This window comes from Eurypyga helias, unplaced genomic scaffold (genome assembly GCF_000690775.1).
Source record: "Eurypyga helias isolate BGI_N326 unplaced genomic scaffold, ASM69077v1 scaffold4095, whole genome shotgun sequence".
Taxonomy (NCBI): Eukaryota; Metazoa; Chordata; class Aves; order Eurypygiformes; family Eurypygidae; genus Eurypyga; species Eurypyga helias.
In genome coordinates this window covers 68,014-93,355 of record NW_010249325.1, presented here as the reverse complement: position 1 = coordinate 93,355, position 25,342 = coordinate 68,014, and the positions used below count along the sequence as shown (strand labels likewise).

At 38.4% G+C, this 25,342-nt stretch overlaps 1 protein-coding gene across 1 annotated transcript in view; it reads right to left on the bottom strand.

Moving 5' to 3' along the window:
- Window positions 1-16,999: 16,999 nt before the first annotated feature.
- The window catches only part of LOC104509374 (catenin alpha-3-like), a gene marked incomplete at its 5' end in the record, with an annotated part of 72,867 nt that continues 64,524 nt past the window's right edge, over window positions 17,000-25,342 (bottom strand). Inside the window, 3 exons of the mRNA XM_010151305.1 lie at window positions 17,000-17,038; window positions 17,835-18,038; window positions 22,809-23,072. Of these exons, the coding sequence (XP_010149607.1) occupies window positions 17,000-17,038; window positions 17,835-18,038; window positions 22,809-23,072 (507 nt within the window). The remainder of the gene's footprint in view (window positions 17,039-17,834; window positions 18,039-22,808; window positions 23,073-25,342) is intronic.

The following is a 25,342-nucleotide window of genomic DNA, read 5'->3' as shown; positions in this document are numbered from 1 at the left end:
CATTTACAAGGCATTGCTAATACCACAAAAATACAACAGTTACTGGAATAAAACACTCACATTGAGAGCTAAAACTTGAAGTGATTGAAATGCAGAGATAATTCTGTGTTACTCCTGAGAGAGGATGTAAAGAAAGGGGACATAAACATCACGGATGCAACTAAGTTATGCTGCAGGAACAAAAGAATATATTCTCAAAAATTATATGGAGCTAGAATCAAAGATATTTAAGGCTAGTGTTTAAAAGGAGGTACAGGCTAATAAGGCACTAAATAAAATAGGAGATGAGAAGGATTAAATTTAAGTCTGTACTGAAGACACACAGGCAAACAACTTGATAATCAAAAAGGCTTCGGCTTTCCTCCCACATGAAAAACGTTTTATTTCCCTTTTCTCTAGTACTAAGTAGCTTCTGTATAACTGAGTAATCAGTAAGACAGTGTCCAGATGTAAATCATTGAGAGGGATAAAAAAGCTGGCCTTGCATACACAAACTAAATATAGTAACTGACCACAGAGGAAAAGTAGACAAGACCCACCAAAGAAAACATCTAAATCTCAGTTCTCTAACTGCTCCGGGAGGCAAATAAATAACTCTACATTAGTCTCAATCAAGTGCTTTTACATTGAAAAAAACAATTGCTAATGACCTGTTTTACCTAAGAGGACTTTAGAGAACCCATGGGAAGTAGAAAACTAGATCAAAGACCTAATTATTAAAAAAAAAAAAAGAAGAAGAAAAAGAAAGAAAAAAGATAAGGACACTGAAACATCGCTCTTATAAAATTAATTCCATTATATGTGCTAACGAGAACATACAATGCTGCCTATCAAAAGCAGATATGCTTTAACAGTATATTTTTCCATTAACACAACACTTTGGAAGAGTCTCAGTTATAAAGGTAACCTTGGAGAACAAATTAAAAACTAAACAAGCATTATCAAAGGAAAATTTTTAACATATATATTGTGGCATGAACAGGTCAGCTAAGCTGAAACAGCATAAGTTGCTTTGCAAGTTTATTTTCTGACCAAGGAGATAAATAAACAAACCAGCAATTAAGAATAAGGGTGAAATGTGTAACAACTCAAGATGTTCACAGCTATTTCTCACACAAAGCCAGTATCTCCACTAAAGCTGTTCAAAAACAAAGGAGCATTTCACTGAAAAATATCATCTCCTTATGCCACAAACTTTAGGAAATACATCCAATTTAAAAAAAAAAAAAATCTATACAGGTGAAGGGAAGATGTGTAAAATTGAGAAAGAAAGGAGCGAAAACAGTAAGAGAAGCAGATGCAAAAGGAAGCTGACCAAAGAGATCCAACAGTGAAGGACCTGACAAAACTGTGTAACTGGTCATTACGGTAACAGATTAAGATAAGCAAGTAAACAGGAAGGAATAAAAATGGGAAGGCACAAATTAAGCTGCTCATTCATATTGATCGGTCCTAAATCAGATTTAATCCTCTGGGGAAGAGGGGTGAACACAATGACATCTAGATTCAACAAGCTGACTACCTCATCTGCCTGGCAGTAAAAACAGGTGATTAAGATGTTGCGTTACGTAGTGCTTAGTTGCTGGCAGGGCCTAAACCACGACAATGATACAGGACTCTGATTTTCTATCCACAGAGCTGAGCTTAACTCCTGGAAACCAGATGATATTCTGGCTTTATTTAAGTAAGTTGAAGTTCCACCACTGGCTTCAGAGGATTTGACCTTTTAAAGTAGCGGGATTTTTGCACTTCTACAGATAATAGTCAGGAGTCAGCAATGGAGATAAGAAAAAGTGTTTTATGGAGCACAGTTTGACATGGGCCATAGCCACAACACACTAGTTAATCACATAATTAAATACTCACTTGCAGCCTTCCAAGATATTTCCTATACTTGAAAGAGTACTTTATGAGAGGGTAACTCCTTCCTTCTCACACTGAAAAAAACAACTCAGCCATATAATGATTTAAGAATTTAAATTCTATGTGTCAGTGAGAATCGAATATTAGGAGCCTCACAGAAACTGCCCTCCTCTTGACCAGAGCCTCCTCTCCCTTCTCCTTAAGAGAATCAAAAAGACACTGAATCAAAGCTATGCTTTACTGCAACACAGTTCTGAAAGAGTAAAAATGCTATCCTGCTGGATAAAAAAAACTAAAAATCAAATTGTTAGTCAGCCAATCCCTCCCCTGCTCATCACACGGCCTGAGAAGAAGGTTGTAGGAAAAGAAGATAGGAATTCTTAGTGAGTTTTTTTGAAATGTAATAACTTTATAAAACCCCCTGAGGATCCTTCTTCCTCTGAAGTCTCCTCCAAGACATGGCAGGCCCTAACTCAGGAAACTCCAGAAATTTCTTTCAGCTGAGCATGCTCAGCTGTTCTCAAAGGTAGTGCATTCTCCCTTCCTTCCGGGAAGCTCCACCTGAACAAGGGGTAGAGGGGCTACAAGGAAAACAAGTGACGTCCCTGCCTCTGAGCCAAATATACCATACAGTAACATTCAGTAAATAGTAAACAATCAAATAACAAAAACTGTCCTACCAATCACATCATCACAGATCATCAGAAGTCACAGTTTATATCACAGTTCTCAGATCAAAAGCATCAGAATAACTTAAATTTTTCTTCTTTGTAGTTTTAGGAACTTCAGGCTGTTTTCTAGGTTGCCTTATGCATTACTTCAGGACAAGCTAACAAGATATGTAGTGAGAATTCATTAGCAGCTGGTCAAGTGCAAACAGTCCATCAATCATTTTTATTTCCTTACTGTCAGCAATTCTAATTTCAACACTGGATTTTTTTTTCTTTTAAACTGTGAAATTTATCACATAAAATAGTGATATTTGATAGTATGTTTTTAGATTCTCAAGCGTACTGTGAAAAAGTCAGTTCAACACAAAATGAAGTGTTTCTTCCTTTATAATCACCAAACCCAATTATAGACAGGGGAAAAAAAAAAAAAAAGCTGCTTTAACTAGAGCAGATGAACAAACTACAATCTATTCCAGAACAAATCCCTAAGTTTGTATCTAAAAAGCTCCAGTAAAAATTCTGGAAGAATTGCAAAGCTCTCTCATGTTTTATAATCCCATGATTTCTACCCAACAAAAACCAGATATTTTGGGTTGTTCTTATATTCCAGTCAGTGAAACATCCACCGGTTACTGTAAAAGGGCCTTTCAGCTGACAACAAGAGTCACATCATCAACATACCGCGCGCAGTGTCCTGCTCCAGTCTGCATGGTGCTGTTTTTCAGACATGCTTTTATGCACAGCTTTTCTACAACACATCTACCTGACACTCGGCAGAAGTTGATGAAGAGGGTAGCACTGCAAGCAGTCACGCAAAATCACATCATCACCTTCACAATGGCATTCTCGCAAATTTACTGCTCATCTGGCACACCAGATTTCAGAAAAAAGCTTGGTGGGCCAGGATCCTGGGACAGAAAAGGACCAGCTTTTGCTTTCATGTGACTGTGGCAGAAGCCTCCAGGGCATTGCAGGGCTCCCTCAAAACAAAGCGCGGCAACCAGAAGAAGGAGGTCGATGCCCTGTCCTCTTACCCTGTTTTTAAAATAGCATGGTGCAAAGTGCACACAGCACACACCGAGAGCATCAACATTTAACAGCATAAACACCCATCACGTGTGGCCTGTCAAGTTGGCAGATTCCCTGACCAACCTGGTAGCAAAGTTTGATCTGATTCGCAAAACATTAGGTCAATCCATCCAGTCACAATCAAAAGAAAGGAAAGTGATACTTCAGCTTACATAAAAGCACTAAGACCAGTGATATTGACATTTCTTAAAATATTAAATAATTATTAAAATAATAAATATTAAAAGTAAGCACAGCGAGTAATGTTACATATTATTTATTAGATTTTATATTAATACTGGGAAATTATCATGGATTTCTGACATACAACCAAATTCTAGAAAGATTTGTTTGTTTAGTTGGTTGGTTGGTTTTTTTACAGTGCATATCAACATTCTTCAGAGAAAAATGTTAATATGAGAGAACAGCTCACATATTACATTACACAAATGCAATTTGCTTGCTGAAGTTTTAATCTTGTACAGCAAAATTCCAATTTTCTAATCATTGTACTTGAGTTCTAGTTCACGAACAGATTATAGGATGTAAAATCGTTAGCTGGATTCTAAAATACTAAATTTAGATAGAACTTTCTAATGTAGTTATAAATTTGTCAGGGTGATATAAGCTGAATCGCAACTGTACTACTTCCACGGAAATAGACTTAGTAGGCAAACAACTATTAGTATCTTCTTTTGTATAGCCAGCCTTCCCCAGATACTGAAGGCAAAATTGTAGAAGGGACAGATTATTACGGGTAGGTAAGATGGAAGTCTAAAAGTCCCACCAAATTTCAGCCCAGTTTTGATCACTGCCTATGAAAAGCATTCACCATTACAATTCTACACTAATACGAGGGGGGAAAAATGCAGTAAGGAATTGCATAATAAGACTGGGAATATGTTAATAAAAACGTAAGCCAAGAATCAGGGGGGCTAGAAGAGACCTCATGGTCACTTTTTCCATCCTGACCACTCTGAAACAGCACGAGCGTTCCCAGAGGCGGCCAAAGAGATGTTTGTTTAACCAGTCTTTAACTGCATTCATAAACTATGGCCCCACAAGGTCACCTGTTCCAGTGTTTACTCATCTATACGGTTGGGCTTTTTTAACCTAACATTGCCACATTTCACCTTTTGCCAATTACGCTTCTCTGTCTTTTAACACAGAAGGAGAATTAACTTAACACACCTTATGAAAACCTTTTCCCTATTTGAAAACATTACTGTGTCCCTCTTCTCCTCGATCTTCCTCCTGAATTATGCAAACTCAGCTAAGTCAGCTTGTTCTTACGTGTTCTAAAATCCTTGCTTCATTCCGTTCCTCTTACCAGTCCATGCTACTCAACTGTGATACCCCAAAGCACATACCGAGCCGAGCCCTGCCGATGGTGCATTTTAGCTGTAATTCTCTGCAGCTCCCAGTGCCTTCTGAACAGTTCCACTACTAAGCCAGAAATCCCGCCTGTGTATTTACACAGCTGACTTCTTCCCAAGGGTAGTGTCATCTGCACGTGTCATTTCAACTCGCACATTTCAGACCAAGTTGGTCTCTTTCTTTGCTTTCCGCTGTTGCAGAAGTTGACGTTTGCACTTTAAATAGCCTCTACCCTCTACCTTCTTCTGAATCCCTTGTCCTTACCGCAATCTTTTTGAATGAATGATTTTGCCGTTTCACTTGGAATCTTTAGAACCGTGTTTCTTACTTTCTCATAGCATTTCTTCACTACATTACATCTAATGCTCAGATTTCCACCCTCTTCTTCACTATTAAAATTCACTAGTTAGTTCTTTCTTTTAACTGAGCAAAAAAGTCTTTGATGCTATAATAAAATTTGTATTTGGACAAAGGATCAAAGAGCCATTCTGACCCAGAAACCACATACAAAAATCTTCATCTAGCCAACAGCCAGGGCCTACAGAACAGAGGGGAACGCACGATTTCCACAGACAGATGGTGGCAGTGGTTCCCCAGTACTCCCACAGGAGCTCTGTGTTACAAGGTTGTCCTAAGCACGGAGCTAGATCTCACAGCACTCCCATGAGGCTACTTTCAAACTCCTCTTGTCACTGAAGATTCACTCTCACCTCCAGCCAGAGGGAATACCAAGGACAGGATCATATTCCAGCTTTTCACAATCAAAGCATAACTCCAGATTTACAGGCTGGCCTATAGATCTGTACCAGAGACTCTCCACTACAATAATAATCTAGAGAATTAAAAAATGAAAATTTCCATCCTGAATCAGTGGTCAACATCAACATCTAAAAACACCTCTCCTCATTATTTTTTCGACCTCTCCACTTTAATTAAGTTGCAGTAACTTTTTGGGTTTGTAACAGTCTTCCACTGGAGATGTATCTAAATGAATGCCAGGCAAATAATTTGAGTATCTGACCTTTGCCAAACACTTTAGCTCCTAAGGAGGAATTAGGTGCAAGAACAGGCGTTAGGAAGGAAGTTCTCTGATGAGAACCTCTCCACGGGTGCAACCTGAGGCTTAAAGACACACATGAAAAATCAATCCACACACCTTGCCAGGGAAGGATAACGAGTCTGATGGATAAAGGACAAAGTGCTTGGGTCATTCTGATGTCCCAGGGTGGCTCTGAGTTAACAGCTCAGAGCCCACAAAAGGGATAGTTCTGCTCAGCTCACCCACTTCTGCACTCTCAGTTACTCATCCATCCCTGGTTCCCTGGGGACCTATATACAGCTTGTGCGCCCTCAGAGTTTCACTTTTACTGAGCTGAGTCAAAGAGAATTAATCCAACAAGTGAATAGTCAGTTTGGCAAGCACTTGGATCAAAGCAAGGTGAAAAGGGAAACTGATGACATATAGGGGAAAAAGCTGCTTCAAAATGAGGAGGATAAAACACTGGAATAGGCACCCAGAGGGTCAGCGGAATATGCATCCTTAGAAATCTGACCTGACTGAACATGGCCCTGAGGAGCTAGGGATCTAACTCTGTAGTAGGCCCTTCTTTGAGCAACGAGCATCACCAGACATCAGATGTCCCTAAAATATAACCTAAAGTATTATATAATTGCATTTTAACTAACTGTTTCAATGATTAAGTTAATATTGATGAAAGCTTCAGAGACAAAATTAAGTAGTCAGAGGGCTTACTAATGCTTACAATCCTAACATTTAAAATGGTATTGACAATGCTACAGACTAAATGGAAAACAAATATAGCAAAAATCAAAGCACATTAGAAATCAGGAATACAGCTGACTGGAAATTCTCCAGAGGAATCTTTCTTATGCTGAATTTTGCCAGTTTATCAAAAGCAAAGTATTCCATGGAAATGGAGCAAGCACAACATATCTTCTTACAAAACACAGGGATCTGATCTTCCTGAAACTTTCGGATCTTTCCCAAGTCTGTTCTGGGAAGAACTTGGAGGTACCAGTCCCTGAATAGTCTTGCCCTACAAAAATTCTGTCCTTCAGTTCAGACAGGCAGGTGTTCTGAGGATCACAGTAACTAAGGAGCCAAACAGTCTAAGAACCTGGCAGCCTTACCTGGGGCTTATTCAGATGTTGCATGCTCGCTCATATGCCAGAGCACTCTGGTTTCCCGTTGGGATCTAGAGTAATACTTCATCTCTCATCTCAACAACCTGGTCAGTTGGTCCACAGATAGCTACAAACTGCCATATAACATTCCATGCTTCCTTTACTTAGTCATGGTTTGGATTCACTTAGTTCACTCTTCTGCTGGAACTTTGTCAAGTTTTAATCTATTTCTCTTCCTTATTATTCCAAATAGCAGGCTGGAAATACCATTACCAAACCAAAACAGCCCCTGCTTGTGTGCATATGCCCTCTCACCTATACATTACCCATTTGTGCATGCGTGCAGTTAGTAAAGACATGCCAGTAATACAGGGAGCGCTCTTTGGCTGCATTAGGAAAAACAAAGTACCAATCAAGTTTCCAGAGAAGACATTTACCTTGGGCTCCATGTTGTTTTCCATTAACAGCTTCCAGGGTGCGTGTATTTAGTATATTTCTTATTTTCTCCTATTTATGTGGAATTTAAATTGATTATTATTCTTCATTTCTCCTGTAAAGAGCTAAATATATTCAGGAAGAGAATGGAGGGAGGGATTCCTTTACTGGTTATCTCCTTCTACAGACTGATAATTCCTCTATACAATATTAAGGTTTTGAAAAAATTACAAACATTGCTACTTGATAGAAAAGATAATCCTAGATTATTGCTGAGTGCAGCCCCTAGATAAGTAGCTATCTTATCCTTTCTTTCCATCTTCATAGAAATTTTCTTTAATTTTTGCTACTGATAATAAAACAATGGTTTAAAATAATTAGAATAACCTAAGATAGCAAGGATTTTCCAGTAAATAGAGTAATTAGAATAATTTATTTAATGCATTCTGCTAAGCATTGCAGCTGGCTGATTTGAGACATTTATTTTCTTCACATACTCAAACAGAAAGGAAGTGTGCCAATTGGCAACTCAGGCTTAGAAAACAACCACGAGAAGCAGTTCTTGAGAAAAGCTGATCTTGAAAGGACTACTTTTTTTTTTTTAATTAATACGATGGTGGGGGTTGGTTTGAGTGTTTACTTTTCCAGCCTTCTCATCATACATGTTGGTCACAAGGGAACCGATAAAAAGCATATTCTTTCTTTAAACGTTAAGATAAAAAAGAAGTGCCAATAAATGCTCTTTATGCCCACAGACAAAGACCTGGTTTTGTTCTTTAAGCCATGTTTTGATTTTCCTATCAGAAAGAAAGCGGAAATACAGAATTTGGGTTTAAATCCTCAGGTCTCAAACCTCCCTTAAATCACCATTTTAATGTCTGGCTGAACAGTAAAGACAAAGCATTGGAATTTTTTGTGCAGTAGTTTTATGATACAGTACTGATTTCATCAGGAGTGATAACAAGATATATATTTCACATAAAACTCTATTGTTCATTCCTCACATAAAAGACCAATAGAATTTAGGCAAGAAATCCAGTTGAAAAGCCAGTTGAGAACCATGCTGATATCTCCATTTCTATCAAAGAGAAGTCCGCCCAGTTCTATAAATTAAGAACTGCAGCATCTCATAGGCTGCTGCTGTACAAGTATCTTAAGTCTGAGGAACTACAAGAAAAAGCATTTTTTCTTAGCCACACAGCAGACCTCAACACTGTGGGTGATGAAATTCATAGGGATAGCCTTTGATCAACCACTTCCCAAATGATTTCTACAAGGAATGCAAGGTGTCATTCTAACCTTTGGTTTAGATAAAGGATAACTGTCACAGAAGGTAATTTAGGAACTACTCTCCCTTTCAGCACACCAAGATTGCCAGAGATTAATCAAATTAAAGACACTTTTTTTACTACTTTATGTAATTTCTTAGTAAATAATGGGATTTACTTTACATTGAAAGAAGTTGGCAGAGTTATACAGGAAGTTACACAGACTTTTGAATTTATTAAAATTCTTAGTATCACAGACAACATACTGAAGTCAGCAAGGACATCTGGACATCATCCGGTCCAACCCACTGCTCAACGCACGATCAACTACAGCCATGTCCGTTTGGGTTTTGGATGGGAACTCCACAACCTCTCTGGGAAACTTCTTCCACTGTCCAACCACCCTCAGAGAAAAATAAGTTTCTTCTTGTTTAAACGCACTTCCCTGTATTTCAATTTGTGCACACTGCCTTTTGCCCTGTCACTAAATCTGTGCTTAAAGATTGCACAGAGATATTTGGGGTGGTGTAGGTGATGCACTTAGCAATTAGTGTTTTTTTTAAGAGAAGAAATGGAGGGATTTTGGATTTGTTTAGAAAAAATAATTATTTTATTCAAAACTTGGCCTTCATTTGTCTGCAGTATCAATATTATATTAAGAGGTCCCTAAACTATCAATGACTGATCTTTTTAATAAGAAGTAAAGTTTAACAAGAAGTAAGTACGTTTTAATCTGAAACAGAACACAATTTAGAAAGGACAACAACAATCAGCTGTCCTATACAGAGGATAAAACTTAAGACACATGCATTCTGAAACACCAGGAGTTCCTAGAAATAGCCTATTAACATCTATAAAAATTATTAGTCTTTAACATCTTCCAGAAAAGAGGAAAGTGATCAAGAAAAACCTGATGTAATGACGATTTTCTATAAACTGTAATTAAAAAAAAAAAAATTGTAAATTATACAGCTAGATAGATGTTAACAAATACTTTAATACTTATTTGTAATGCTTGTTTATTACCATAACCAAGGATTTATTTCATTCTGGAGAAGAAAATGATACCTTATTGGAGGTTCCCTGAAAAGAAAGAATCATTCTTCAGCAACCCGATACATTTCCAGTTCTGTCAGGTATACCAAATACAAATCACTGACCATAGTACTGACTCATCCTCTACAGAGCCATGAGTCGCTCATCACACTACATTTCTTCAAGGTAAGCCTTAAGTTAAGATCCAATTCATCCTGAAAGAGCTGGGCTCAGACCCGCTAAATGAAAACAGGGCTTAGGAATAGAAAACCTTTCATTATCTTTCTCCAGCTCACGTGCATAGATCCCAGTTCACTGCAAATTCTGTAAGACCATACATAATCAGGTAAAAATAACTTCAGCTTATTTTTCAACTGGAAATCTATTTGAGGAATTCACTAGATTACTTCTGTCTTTTAAGCACACTAAAAATCTTCTTCCCGAACAGTTTATTTCTAATTTCCCTATAAAACTAAATGTTTGACAAAAGTTAATGTGTAGAAAAATAATTTACAATTACACAAAAAATATCAGAAAACCCACGGTAGTGGTGTTCAGAGTCAACTGAATTAAGTACTCGGCCAATGTCAACAACAGATTTATGAAAACTACGTGTCTTCCTGCATATATGCCAGTATAATATGCCATATGGGCATATCAATTTTACTGATATAAATCTTTTTTCTGAAAACATAATACTTGATAAAGTCATTAAAAAAACCCTGAATAAGAAAAATCTGAGTGACACTTCCACCCACGCATCACACATTGATACATTTTGCTGTATCTGACTTCCAAACTTCTCTGGAACAGCAGTTTTTTTAACAGTTTGGCTATGAAGAGGACAGTAAAGCAAGAACATTTGAATCCCTTCTTTGGACAAAAGGATGTGAATACAAGCTCTGTTTATTCCTGTTCCTGTATAGAAATACAGAACAAAGGATTTCAGGAAGTCAGTTCAACCATTTGCATAAACAACCAAGAGCTATTCTGTACTTGAAGACTTTAACAGGGATTTTCTTCAAACTAGTCTAGGCTCAGTTCTTCAACCAGAGAGCAACTACATCAAACCTTTGAAGATACATGTTGGTGAAAGAAAGTGGAAATACCCAAGAAGGACAAGTCAAACAGTCCCCTATCCCTAGCTCACTAGATATTACTGGCAACAGTTTGGAGCATCTAATACTAGAGTATGTTATTGAACAGTTAACATATTTAACATAACTCTGAACAGTTGCTGTAATCTTCAGCTGTGTCACATATGATTGTTCAGAATCATTTTCTTTATATGGAGAAAGTTAGAGATACATCAAGCTAAACAGGCAAGGGTACAGAGCTGCACGTGAAAATGCATTTCTTCAGTGACAGCTCTTACATTCTTTAATTAATAAGCTGAATTAATCCATTTTACAGATTCACAATATCATGTAGCCACATGGACAACTGCCTTGGAATCTACAATCAAACCACATTTTGGTGGCCTATAAAAAGATGTACACGCCACAGCTGAACTGGCAGTGTCCTCCCAGTGTCAACAACAACCACCACAGAAAAACAATGCAATGGTAAAATATGCATATTTACACATGTATCAATATATGATCTGCAAACTGGTTGCAATGCTTTTAATATCAGGCAAGAAGATCTCTTACAACAAAAATTTAACACGCATCACCACAGCACTTATATAAGAGCAAAGAGTAGCTGGCAGGTACAGAGATGAGGAGGTTTAAGTTTGAAAGTAATGAAAAATGTATTAATGAATGAAATTATACATTCCAAACACATTTTCAGCATACTATTAAAAAATATTCATATTAGACTGCTCACTATACCCTCACTCCAAAACATAAATGTAAATTAGCTCCAAATGAATGCAATTTAAAAAGCAGCAAACACTGCATTTCCTGAAACAGTCTGTGTTCTCTGAAGCCCATCTGACAGGAGCAGGTTAGGTGAACCCTTATGTGAATGTAGAACATAAGCTTTATGGTAAAAAGCTACAGCATATATGAAAAATGTCTGAAGCTTTTTCACAAATTCCTGGCCTAGTTTCTTATTTATGGAGTACCAGTCTTTTCATATACCTATTATTAACCATCAGTAATCCACTTTTCTGCAGCTATAGCACACGGATAACTAAGGGAAAATTGCCCCAAGAGATGCAAATATCTAACAAGGACAACCAGGCAATTCTTTAAATAAACAATATGAAACACTCCCTTTTCAAGCTGAACAAATTTTTTTCTTCAGTCTGAAGTAACTCTTTTGGAGGAATTCTGGCAGTCTCCAGAACCACCAAAAACGTTTTCCCTGAGCACTGAAATGACAAAAACCCTGCTCAGAGCAAGATTAATAGCTTAAATGCAAGCTATACTGCACCACTGTGAGGATAAACCAAAGTGTCTTGTCTTCCCTCTATCCAAAGAAGTGTTAAAAGTCTTAGGAAACCATAAAGTACAAGTAACATCGTGTTTGAGGTACCTATGAGTCCTTCGACTCTAAAAGAGTAAGGATGGCAATAAAATCTTACACAAAACGTTACCAATCACAGACAGTCTCTACATAGAGACAGTGGGTCAGACCGTAAGCTGTTGTGGAAGGCTATGCAGTACAGGGGTAAAGCAAGGCACCAACACTCCACAGCACTCAAATTTGTGAGTTGAGGACAAAGAGTAAGGCCCAGAATCATGCCCTCAATAAATACAGACTCCTGGGTTTACATCCATTTTCTGGTTTTGAAATTCCAATGCTCATATTCCAGTGAGAGAACAATCACAATTTGAAGTCTAGACAGACACAAGTCCCAACTATCTACTGCATCATCTTTCCTGCAGTTGGACCTTCCCCACGGCTATAAAGGGCTCTGTACTGCATACCTTTTCCTTACAAGGCACAGCACAATCTAGCTCACTCCCTGTCTCTCTCTCCCTCTACTTTGAGGGATCCTACCTCCTCTGATCTCATCCTCACAGCATTTCAGTTTGTGTGCTCAGATCCACATATGCCTCAAATCCAAATGTGTTTCGTATCCAGAAGTTATTGACACAAACCTGTGGTGAAGCAAGAGGCTTCAGAGAACCTTCAGGGAACCCTGGGAGATAAGCTCCAGCAGTTTCATTCCCAGTAAGTTTCAAGGATGCCCTACATGCCATACAGGTGCTTCACCATCTGTTACCACCTAATTCATCTCCTTTGCAATGCTCCAACGCTGTCTGCCACAAAGCAGATGAGTCTTACAGTCAGCCTCAGCTTGGCCCGCCCTTAGGCTACAGGGATGGTCAGGGATTGATTATCAGTACCCTGAACATGTAATATTAACATGTACAATGTGGTCAACTTCAGTGCACCTCCTGATCTGGCCTCAAGGTAAAATGTGTCATTAGTCTCCTCCCATTTTCTTAAATGTCTCATTAAATGACTGGAACCACCACTGGTGTGAGAAGGGATGGCTTGGCTCTGCTCCATGCCACACGGATGCTATATAGCTGTGGTACAGCAAGCAGCAGCAGCCACCACAACCTGTGCCACAAAAAGCACAGGGACCTCCACAACTAAATTACTGAGTTGCTCCTAGTTTGTAGTCACACTTGTCTTGGAATTGTGTATGAAATATTTTTAAGAAGAGAAGTATTCTGTGGCACTGATATGTTTTTCGCATCTGTATTAACTTGATTCATGCATTTTAAAAGAAAAAAGAATATTGTTTTTATAAATATATCTTCAGATCTCAACGTTTCAAATTTTCCTTTGAATTATTTTTATAGCTAGAAGTCTTGAAAACATGCAAAAACTTTGCAAATGTGTGCTGGTTTTAGTGTGCTACTTAATTGCTAGCTGGGATTAAACCATGACAAAATGACAATGAAAATGCAAACTATTTTACTGACCCAAAAACTTCGGTGATTTTGACATAAAAACCCAGTTAAGAAACAGAATTTTTTGAAATACACAACAAGAAAGAATGGAATCACAACCTATCAGAAAAGGCATATAGTATCCTGGCCCAGCATGCATAACAGCATACACAACAGATATATGTACACCAATATCCAGAATAAGCTGAGAAACTAATAAAGCTCAAATATCATGAAACAACATTCCCAAAGTAAGGAAACGTTAATTCAAGAGAGCAGCTATCATTACCATCAGTATATGTGACCTTTCTTGACCAACCTTTTTTCAGCCTTGTCTGAACAATCTAGCCAGTGATCTTTATTCAGGCCTACAGATGGGTGCAGAGTAATTATTTGGACATACCCTCCCTACCTAATGAAGGCAGAGCAAGCAGTGCCTGCAATCATCCTAACTGCTGCTCACAACAGCCACTTCAACCCACACTCAATCACAACTCTATTATCCCTTTTAAACACCCAGATCAGTGCATATCCCTATTGTGACTGGGCGTAAAAGCAGACAGAACTCAAGAGCCATGGACTTAGTATTGTTGTACTCCAATGTATTCAATAACTTTTCATTTTAAAGGATGAGCAGAGACAGGACAAGAGCTTGTCATCAGGAAAATGCAAGTGCTTATTACTAGAACAAAATGATTGCTCCTACGGATACATTATCCCCACACCATAGTATGATTCTGCCATTGATAAGCTATCCAAATTCACAGTAGTAATTCCTCTTATTTGACATCCTGAAATGCAAATACAATATAAGACTATGAGGAAAATTCAGAGCATAACAATAGTACACAAATAATTCCAAAATACCAGAAGAAAAATTGCTGTCTTTCAGAAGAATTACAAATATATTTACTGTATGTCTGAATTACATTGTGAACAGAAAAACTGAAAGCATCTTGGAGACAGAGTGGGTTTTCACTAGTGTAGAGAACATTTTGGCTGAACTTTCCATTGTATCACCTCACTGTGATACCACCTCTGTGAAAAACAGCCACTTAGGTAAATGGCAGTACCTGCTGAAAAGATGTTTCTCTCAGTTTGCAGCAAAAACGGTATATTTTATCATGGACACCAACAGGCCCGTGATTTACTGGAAGTCCTTAAGGCTTATTAGAGATTTGGAATAATTGGGGGGTGAGGAGAAAAAAAAAATACCCAACAAATTTAGGAACCACAAAAGCTTAGGGTTTACAAACCACAAAACAGTACATTCCCTGTGCTATTTCAAATAGTTAAGGCTAAAGCATAAGTTCCTGTACATTTCCTTAGGCACTGTGGGCCAGTTTCAACAGAAATCAAACAATGCAGAACTTAAACAGAATTTAGGCACTCAAGTCCTTGGCAATGATCCTGTTAAAGCTAAACACTTAGCAGGCAGGCCACATCCACCATCAGCACCAGGCCCAGCGGCTTTCAAGATGCACTGGATGTTACCAGGGTCAGTGCAGCTCATACAGCTTCCTGGCAAACCAGCTGCTAGGAAGGATTTGCAAAGGTGGCATTCACTGTGTGGGATGTCTCTGAAGCAATGCAGCTCCCAGTAGCAACATTCAGACAAAAAGAAGCCTTAGGAAAAGTAATCAAACCCATAAGCCAGCAGAAAATGACAGACACATATCCAGAAAAAAATCTTCCAAGCAGCCAACCACTACAACTCATGAGAGTGACTGCAAAGAACCGAAATGGCAGTGGGTAGGCTGTGTTCTGCAAACCATACATCATCAGGATGAAGAGAGGAGCAAAAGCGTGACCTTTGTGGATAGTGGGCAAGGAAAACTTCCCACTCTCACGTACAAGCTGTGGTACAGAGCCTCTGTGCCTCAACTCTGGGCACAAGGCACAAACAGGCCATGGGAATTGTTTACATAGTGCAATTGCTTGTGGAGTACAACAGTGGTCCCAGGAAGAGGAAGGCAATCACAACCTAGACCTTAGATTGTGCTAAGTTAACAAACGGCTGGCACAATTTTTTACAGCTCATTCAATTCACAGTACTAGCTTATTGGAATTATTAACAGAAGAGCCCAGAAGACAGTGATAAATCAGCACTGTCTCCTGGACCCATCATCTATTCTTCAGTGAGTGAGAGTTGTGAAATAAAGTAACTGACACCTGATGATCTTCTCGTTGAAAAACTTATGTAATCCAGTCTCAGTAATGGCCATAAATTATTCTTGGTGAGAGGTTTTCCATGGAGATCAATATTAATTAAAGCAGATCAAGAGCACTGAAAGAAACTAAAACCTTCAAATTCATTCCTGTCATTTAACCCTACCGTAACACCTCATACCTTCAAATCTTTTGTATTTCTTCCTTTCTGCTTCCCCCCTCGTCTTTGCCACCTTGCGCAGACACTGTGTTCTGCGGCAAATTATATGACACTTTCCCTTTTTGCCAAATTTGAATAGCTGCTTCCTGACTTTCTCAAGCCAGTGGAGTGGGTTATGTATTCTTTTCACCTTAGCCTGAATTACGTAACGCTAAACCAGTGATTATTTCTGAAATAGGAAAGATAATCATGATTTTGTTTCAAGAGCCCAAGAATTTAAGACCATCTGACTTACAATCATGTAGTTTTACACCTGGAAGACGTAGAATCCCCCTACCGTGTTCTTGCAACAAACCCACAGTGATGTTTTGGACTAATATGGGTTGTTATACAACACATCTGCATTCTCCCACACGCTCTGGCTGCTATAGGTTAATGCCTTTCCTTATTAAACTTTCAGCAAACCTGACCCATCCCAGAACAGATACCACAACAGACATCTGCTACAAGAAGGTATCAAAGACTAACATTTCAAGCTAACCAGAGCCATAGTTAACCCACATGCAAAGCACCACCAGAGAATTCAAGAATTACGTTGCATTCAACAGAAGCTGCAGCTAAATTTTAAGAAAAAAACATGAACACACCTTTATCTGGTATAGGGAATGAAAGAGCAACTTAAATTCACAGAAAATGAAATAAATCAGCTGTAAATCCCACCCACCCGATAAACAAACAGAAAATATCAACAAGTACGATATCTGCAAAATGAAAACATCTGATCTGCACAGATTATCTTAGTTCCTACACTTCATTATCCTAATGACAATAGGGTAAGACAAAGAAAACAACCTCATTAGAACAGTTTCGGACTGGGTTAACTAGTGTGACTTGCAGAATAGAAAGGAATTTCAGCTTCCAAAAAAAGAAACAAATAGCTGTATCATACAATTATCCTCCCAGTGTGCTGGATGAATCATCTTGAAGTATCTTTAGATAAGAACATATGTATGCCTACAAAAAATGTTTGCAGAAGAAACGAACGATATTAACACTGTGTACCCATATTAATAGTATCCGAGCCTCCGCTGTTTCATCATTTAACTGCCAGATGGAACAACTGCCAAATCCATTCTTTAAATCTAATAGTTATTTTTAAAACACAACCAAACTATATTCCTTTTCAAAAATTCACAGATGAATTAGCCTATAAGCATGCCAGACAAACAGATTTCTGGATTTACCCAACACTCCTAGCTTTCTAATTTATCAATGAAATCATTTCTACACTTGAAGCTTGGTGCTGTTAGACAGGTCAAATGCAGTGGTGTGAACACCCTACTTTAGAATGATACTAACAGATTACTTACGTTTTTAGGGGTTAGTATTTAAATTGTTGCATTCTACAGGAACAGAGCTACATTTTAAAACTCTGGTCTAGGAAGTGAAATTACAAAGAAACTCTTGTGGCCAGCATATGAAGGATTACATGTGTTCTGTACCAGTGACAGTTCACAATAAGCATGCAATAACCTAAACATGTGTATACTGCACCTGTAATAGAGCATTTTCCACAGAGTGCATATGTTTCTTACTGTTTCTGAAGACCTACATCTATCTTTTGCTCAGAATTATGTAGAAAAATGTTCCCTTTAACCTTTTAAAGAGCATGGTGAGAAATATAGGTTAAACTCTAATTTACACTAATTATAGGTTAAATTGTAATACATGCTAATGCAGGCTTTGAGACAGACATTGAAAAAAGGAAAAAAGTCTGGTTACTTACATTGTTTATGTACTCAGAAAGCAGGTCTTGGAGGGCTTGGCGGATAGCATTGCATTCAGCAATGATGCGTTCTCGATGAAAATCGCGTGTGCAGGAAGAATCAGCCAGCAACGCCGCTCCGCTGATAATAGCTTCCAGGCGCTTCTCTAGGGATGGCCTTATTTTCTCTTCATTCACTACAAGAGGATCCAGGGTAATTAAATTCTGGAAAACATTAGGAGTAGAGGTACAAAAAGTTAGCCCAATTAAGTTACTGCTTTATTTTTTACCTACATGAACTACATTATGTTTCCTAGGCTTCCAAGTAGCCCTTTCCCCTTGAGGCATCCAAAATACTTCTGTCCATGGCCGATTCGGTTTTCCCTACTGGGGCTCTGCATACAGGATCATCTGCAGACAAAGCCAAGTTCCCTCTGCCATTCAGATCTCACCACTTCTAAGCCAATAGCCATGTTATCAAATCCTACTGGCCTGGACCCACTGCTAAAACAGCAACAGAGATTTTCCAGCCAGAACTGGTTCATGCCAAAGCAGCTCACAGGACAAGCAGAACAAGATCTACCTGCAGGCCATGTTGACTACAACTGCCTCGCCTCTGAGGCTGTTTCCTACTTTTGCTACATGAGTTTACAGCTCAGTAATATTCCATGTTTTATCTACGTATCCCAGACCAGAGTGTCAGCTTTGTTTGAAAGAGGGGTTCAACACCTCCAAAATCTGGACTGTTAGAGATCAGGAGGACCTCAGGATTTAACACAAAACCAGCAGTGCTAGCTCGCAGCCCAGCATGTGAAATCAGATTACATGAGCAGTCTAGTTCTGCTCATTTTTACCCTAACACAATCCCACACTGTGGTAAGAAGTCACTGCTGCTACCTTTAACAGGCTGAATATGCGCAAAAATCAAAATGGTAGCTTCTGTGTAACTGTTTTTTCAAAGGATGTAGATGTAAGGGCCCTCTTGCTTTCAGTAGCTAGGATGAACTAAGCAGGCAACTGTTTTGGCATGATAAAATTGATTACCTTTGTGTGTCAAGCTAACATTCTAAAAAGCAAGAAAAGGAGAGGTGGTATTTTCATGAAATATGAAAGTAAGTATATCCAAGCTTCAGCATTTCAAGAAATTTAAACTAGTAACAGTGTCATTACAGTCCAGATCAGCAAGCCTTATTCCACATAAATCCATTCACCTGTTATATCCGTATGTGGCTCCAAGCTTTCAGTAGAAATATTAAACAAGAGATCTATGCTACATACCCTGAAATGGAATGTAGGTCAGGTAGATCAGAACTTATCTGTGTTTATCCAGTATGTGCCAGACCACTTTTAAGCTGGTGAATTTTAATTATTTTTTCAATTTAGATTTACTATCACAGTTTCAGGTACTTTCTAGCTTAGGCAATTCTAGTAGTGAAAGTGTTCTATTAGAACATCATAAGAGAAAAGCTTAAACAGCTAGGAAAGGGGACTGGGGTCACCTTGAAATTTTCTTGTTTGTCATTATTACCATTCTCTTATACGTTAGGTATGACTTAGGGAAAGGAAGACTTTGTTACATGTTCAACCCTCTCATCTTTTCGGACATACACAAGAATTGTATTGAGACAGCTGAGAGATTCTCCAGCAAAACTAGAGAAAAATCAGACTTCATAATCTGAATATTTCCAAAGGAAACGGGTGCAGGTTCTTTCTGCATTACTGTGTCTTTCAAAGGCAAGCTTTTAGTTCCCAACTTGCAGGATCAGTGTAGCTTTCTAAACATTCCAGGACTGTTCCATTGCCTTGAAGTTCTCCGCTTTATTTAAAAGCATTATAGGTATCTAAGTACTCTCAGCACTTCAGCCCCATACTTAATATCTGTTAACATGCATAAAACCAGTGGACAATGAACCTTCTTGAAACAACCTCTGTAAGACTTTCTGGGGCCTAGAGTTCTAGGATTATGTTATGCTTTGTACCAGAAACTGGGACTACATGAAATCCAGTTCCTCAAACTTCCACAGGCAAAGACTAGAGAGAAAAGATACTAGTGAATTTCTGTCTGTCTCTACATTTTCTGTGTTGAATTTGGGGATTTTCATACCACCACAGAGTATCACCAAAAAATCAGGCCAGTGTTACTGCAATTTTCTGTTGTCTATCCTGAGAGACTATAAAAAGTCTAAAACTAAGTTTATGGACTTGTTTCAGCAAGTGGCAGGATAGACCATTAAAATGCTTTATGGGTCTATGTCAGGTGTTTATGTGCATCCAGCAGATAATACTTTAACTTTATCTAAGGTTGTAACTATGTATTTCCAAGCTCCTGGCTTTTCTCAAACCAATGTTCACCTATCCAGATACACATAATACACCAAAAAGGAGTTTATGTGCAATTTTTTTTGCTTCAATATTTTGTAGATTAAACCCACTGCTATTTGTATGTCCATTAAGGCAACATTTTAAACCTATCTGAATCTCTTAATTATTTGTTAATTGAAAGATGCAAAAAAATACATTGAACATGGAAACATTAATCTTCCATGCAACTTTGGAACCAAAGCCAAACCAGGATGGAACCATAATTTTCCCACTAGCAAAGGCAGAGCAAAGAAAACGGCCAGTCCACTGCTTGCATCCTCTTTTGCAGACGTAGGCAAGCCGGAGTCAGTTAAGAACTATTCAGTAGTTAAAAAAAACCCTTAAGAGTTTTGAAACTCTAACACCCTCATCCGCATTACAGTCCTTAACCCCAGTGTTCTGTGGCACCTCACCTCTGCTGGAGTTGTGGCACTTGGCCACTCTTCACAGGAGCAGCAACTTCCCTGTTGCACTCCTGTATCTTAAGTAAGCATCCCTCAACTAGGCTGCATGTATAATGTCCATCATGATGTAAAACAGTCCTGCCATGTAGAATATTTGTTACTACAGAAAGAAAGAGCTTCATTGATTGTGTAAGATTTGACACACCTCAAGGCTACAGCCAATTAGCCATTTAGCTAGGAAAATAACTGCCTTCAAATCTCAGAGGCAACAGTAGTAGCAAGGTCTCCCTTTAGGAGACAGTCTGTAGAAAGTTTATGCAAAGATGGACAAAGAGCACTGACAAAAAAGCTACTACAGTTCAGCTCTAAATTAAAAAAAAATCTAGACAATAATGACCAAGAAACCATGGCTTAAGCTCATGCCCACAGATTAAACTCCTCAAGCAAATTCATCAAATATTTATGATCAGTACATCTACATGGAGAAGAGGCTGACAGACAGTAGTCATGCAGGACCTCCATCATTTAGTGAGAAATCCCTTTACATTCAGAAGATGCAAGACCAGTGAACATTAGATAACCTGCTCCTACATGCTCTTTTAACACAGATCTTAACATGCAATTAAATTGGTAACATTTCAATTTTGTGTCTATTCATGAATGACGTTCATAAATAGTCGTTATACAGAGCCTTTGAGAGGAATCCTTGAGAATCTACTGATTTAAGAGTTAGCTGCTCTAATTTTACTAGTGGTTTCCTCACCTATAAATCTGTAGTAACTTTCACACTGCCAGCACTGGCAAAAGGAAGAATGACATTGCAAAACATCTAGATACTAGGTTGTTGGGTAAGCTCTGTGATACATTTCCACACTATAAACATTTAATGAGATTTGTTCCCAACAGACTATTTACTACATAAATCTATTTCATGGCACTGTATTTGCAACAGGGAGATAGAGCAAAGGTTATTTCAGGTCCTTAGCCAATAGAACTTTCTGTACAGAAAAGAGAGCAACCATCTAATTCATAAAATCATTTTTTAAAGTTAAATGCTCTGTAAACTGTACTTTATCTAACTCCCACAGCCTCAATTCCCATTTGTGTTACCTAGGAAAAACTGTATTTAAAACTCCATAAACAAATGGCCTTTTACAACACTCAGACCTCCATGTTCTTGTGTTTCCAAACTAAAAAAAAAAAATTCAATCCAAAAAAGAATTTTTTCCATTTTGTGATTATGATAATTCTTAAATTTTAAAACAATAATAAATTTAAATTTTTTTTAATCATTAAAATGGTACTGCTCACATACAGTCAAAATGAATTCACTTACAGTCAGAAGATGCAGTCCTAAATTTTGTTTAAAAAACTTCTAAGTAAAGCAGGTAAATAACAGCTCTCATTTAAAACAGATCGTTTGTCATTCAGAGTTGCACTGTAATAAATCATGTATTACACTTAAAACTTGGTTTTTACTAAGAAAATACATTAGAAGCCGTAATTTTAAAACCCAGCATGAGAAGCAAGGAAGGATAACCTGTAATGTGCAACTGTAGCCTGTTTCTTTGAGGGAGAAAACCTGTGAGATTCAACTTTGCACATGACTGAGAGGTCTGTTTCGATCAATAAGGTGCCACTACAAGATTTGTGTCATATATGGATTTCAATGTATTTCTCTAACCTTTCACTGAAAATTTTACACAAACTCTATTGCCATCAGTCATAACACCAATTCTCTTGAAAATATACCAATGACATTGGAGTTCCGAGGCTGAGATCTCTTAAGTTTGAGAATTTACAACCAAAGAGACCCATATCTGCAAACATGTTTAGAAACTTCCATTCCCTTTGTTGGGCCCTACATCAGTTACTCCCAATCAGGAGCATGGTCTGTAATCTCATCTACAGGAGGTCTCCTACCATTTTGGGTAGGACGATGGAAAACAACACTGGTAAGAGCCACAGCACTCATGAGGCAAAGGAAAAGCTCTATACAAAAGCTTAGGATCAGGTCAGGAATAGAAAAAAAGCTTTTGAAAGAAGTGAACCCTCCCAGTGAAAAAATTTAGACTGATACTGCTTAGACTAGGACTAAGCAGAGCACCAGTTTCAATGCCTTTAGGTCCTTCACATATGATAGCAGTCAGTTTTTGGGGTTTTTTTTGTTAAATTAAATAAACCACTTTTACAAAATGTTGCAGTCTCACAGGTACATGGGTTTACATACCTCCAGCTCATCAAGTGCACTTCCAAGAGTAGCAGTGTGAGATGCAGGTGGTCCCATTTTATTTCCAACTCCTTGGGAAGCATTAGAAATTACATTGAGAGCATTCTGTATTTCACTGCAAACTGAATCCTTGCTGGCTGTAAGGGATGCAACATCTGAATGTTCCAAACAAGCTGTACATATTGAATGTAGGAAAGAGGAATTTTCCTTCAGGGATGCACGTGCTGCAGCAATTTCATCTCGCTGATTGCTAGATTTCAAATCCTGTCAGCAAAAGAACATGCTGATTATTTCCAAAAGCACTTCAAAACTTCCAAACTGACAAGTAATGCATAAACAATTTTTTCTCTCCCTCTACTCTGTTTAAGGAAACATCGAGTTAAATTCATCAGAGATATTGAAAATGGGCTACAACAGTACTTAACAACTGAAACATATTTATCTCACAAGAAATCAACAAAGTCTGTTTAAAACAACACCAACTTTTACTGTAGCTTGTAACCAACACCATGAACCGTCCATATTTTGCTTGGTTTTAAGGACAGTTCACCTGTAACAAAACAGGTCTGGAAATCAGCTGTCTTTCCTCCCAGACATGTCTTTCTTCTCAAGCAATAGAAAAGGACAGAGGTGCAGACAGGATTAAGCAAGGAATTCTTTGATTGTTGCATCTAAACACACTTCCTGTTTGCTCCCCTGCCCCACCAGCATATGCCCGGAGAATGCTGCAGAAAGGAACAGCTGGTCAGGGATGAGAATCCTGTGCTCCTGGGAAATGGGAAGCATGGGAAGTTTGGAAATGAAAAAGATGTTTGTGAGAAGCTATATCTGTGAAGTGCCACTGCCTGTTTCTCCTCTCTCCCTGCCATAAAGACCCTTAAAGCACCCTGTGATCTTACCACACTCCTCTTGTTCCTCCCTTCTCCACCCAGAACTCAAAACCCTCCTGCCAGCCCAGACAACAAGGGACACAGAGCTCGACAGACCTATCAAGTCAGATTTAACTGTTTCTAGGAGTCAAGCTCAGGAGCTGTTATTTGGACAGCTGAAAGTTATGGACTCGGGTGCAATCGTTCGGTTAACATCAAGGCTGTAAGGAACCTCCTGTCACATCCTATCTTACGCTGCAGTCCCCCCACTCTCCTTCTGCATCTCCTCCCTTTGGAAAAAAATAGTAGATAATTGCAAAATGGCTTGGGTGAAGGAGACAGTTCAATTCAGGGGGAAAATGAAAAAAGAAGGGAAAACAGCACGTCAGAACAATAAAAGCCTGTGGCACCAGCTTGAAACGATGAGAAGAGGCATGACGGAGAATGAACAACAAAATGCCTACAACGCTGCTCGCAGCCTGCTCTAAAGCAAGCTGAAGTCTCTCTAATTATTTTCCTTTGCATTGCATCAGGCTCCATATACATTATTACAAAAGCATCACGGTACCCAGTTCTCCCGGCATAAAGTTCCTAAGTTTATGGCTGAAGAAAAGAGCATTCAATAGTAAATGAACTAGTCTTATGTTTTTAAAATCTCATTTACTGCAAAATATGCATTGGACATAGGATTGCATCTTACTTCCTCAGGCTAACTTGGAAATCTCAGGGATACAGTAGAAAACAAACAAATAAACAAAAAAACCCACACCACGAATTGGGGCAGGGTGGGGGGAGTAAACAGAAGACGACAAGTGTTTCACCAGCTGATCAACTGAATTAGAAAACCAAATTATTTTCTTGGGCATATTAATACTTAACATATTCTTACATTTTCAACAAACCAATATATAAATGAATGAGCAATGTGCAGGAATGACTTCAATGCCCAGAGTGCTCAAATCCAAATGCTACTGCACCTCCCAACTTGGTAGAGCATCTGCAATTTCCCCCTTGCACTCTCAGCAGCGTGTGTTACTTATTTTTAAAGACAGGCTCTTGTTCTCATTAGCGGATCTACGAATGCCCTCTCTTCTCTGTGCTGCAAGGAGGCTACAGACCTAAAGATGCAACGGTAAGTCAATACAACACTTCAGTCCAGCTGGCTTCTATTAACTATTTCTTACTTTGCTGCACCATATGCAAACAATCTAAAGTCCTTCCAAATTACTTTTTCCCTCCAAAAAAATACAGTTTAACTAGGAATGAGGGGTTCACAAGAAATCCAAAACTGGCAAGCCAGTAGCACAAAGCCAGTAACAGCAAGTCAACAACACGGCATCCATGTCTAGAAACAGTCCAAAAATTTAAGTATTTTAATGTTTTTAAAACAGAGAATGTTTTGTTTCACACAAACATTGTACAGAGTTTCAGAATCATGATATTGGTAAATTCACCTATGAATTTACCAATTCATAGTGCCTCACTGCTGTTCAATAACGTATTTTTTAAAAATTAATTAATACTTAGACTCATGAAATTCATCACTACTTTGTTGTACAATTGTGAGCCTTGGACAGCCCCGAAAAGAAGCTGTAGGGCTATTGTTCTTTTCCATCTTGATGAAGAGTGACTTCCTCAAGATTTTCCATGTGAACAGGAAGAAAC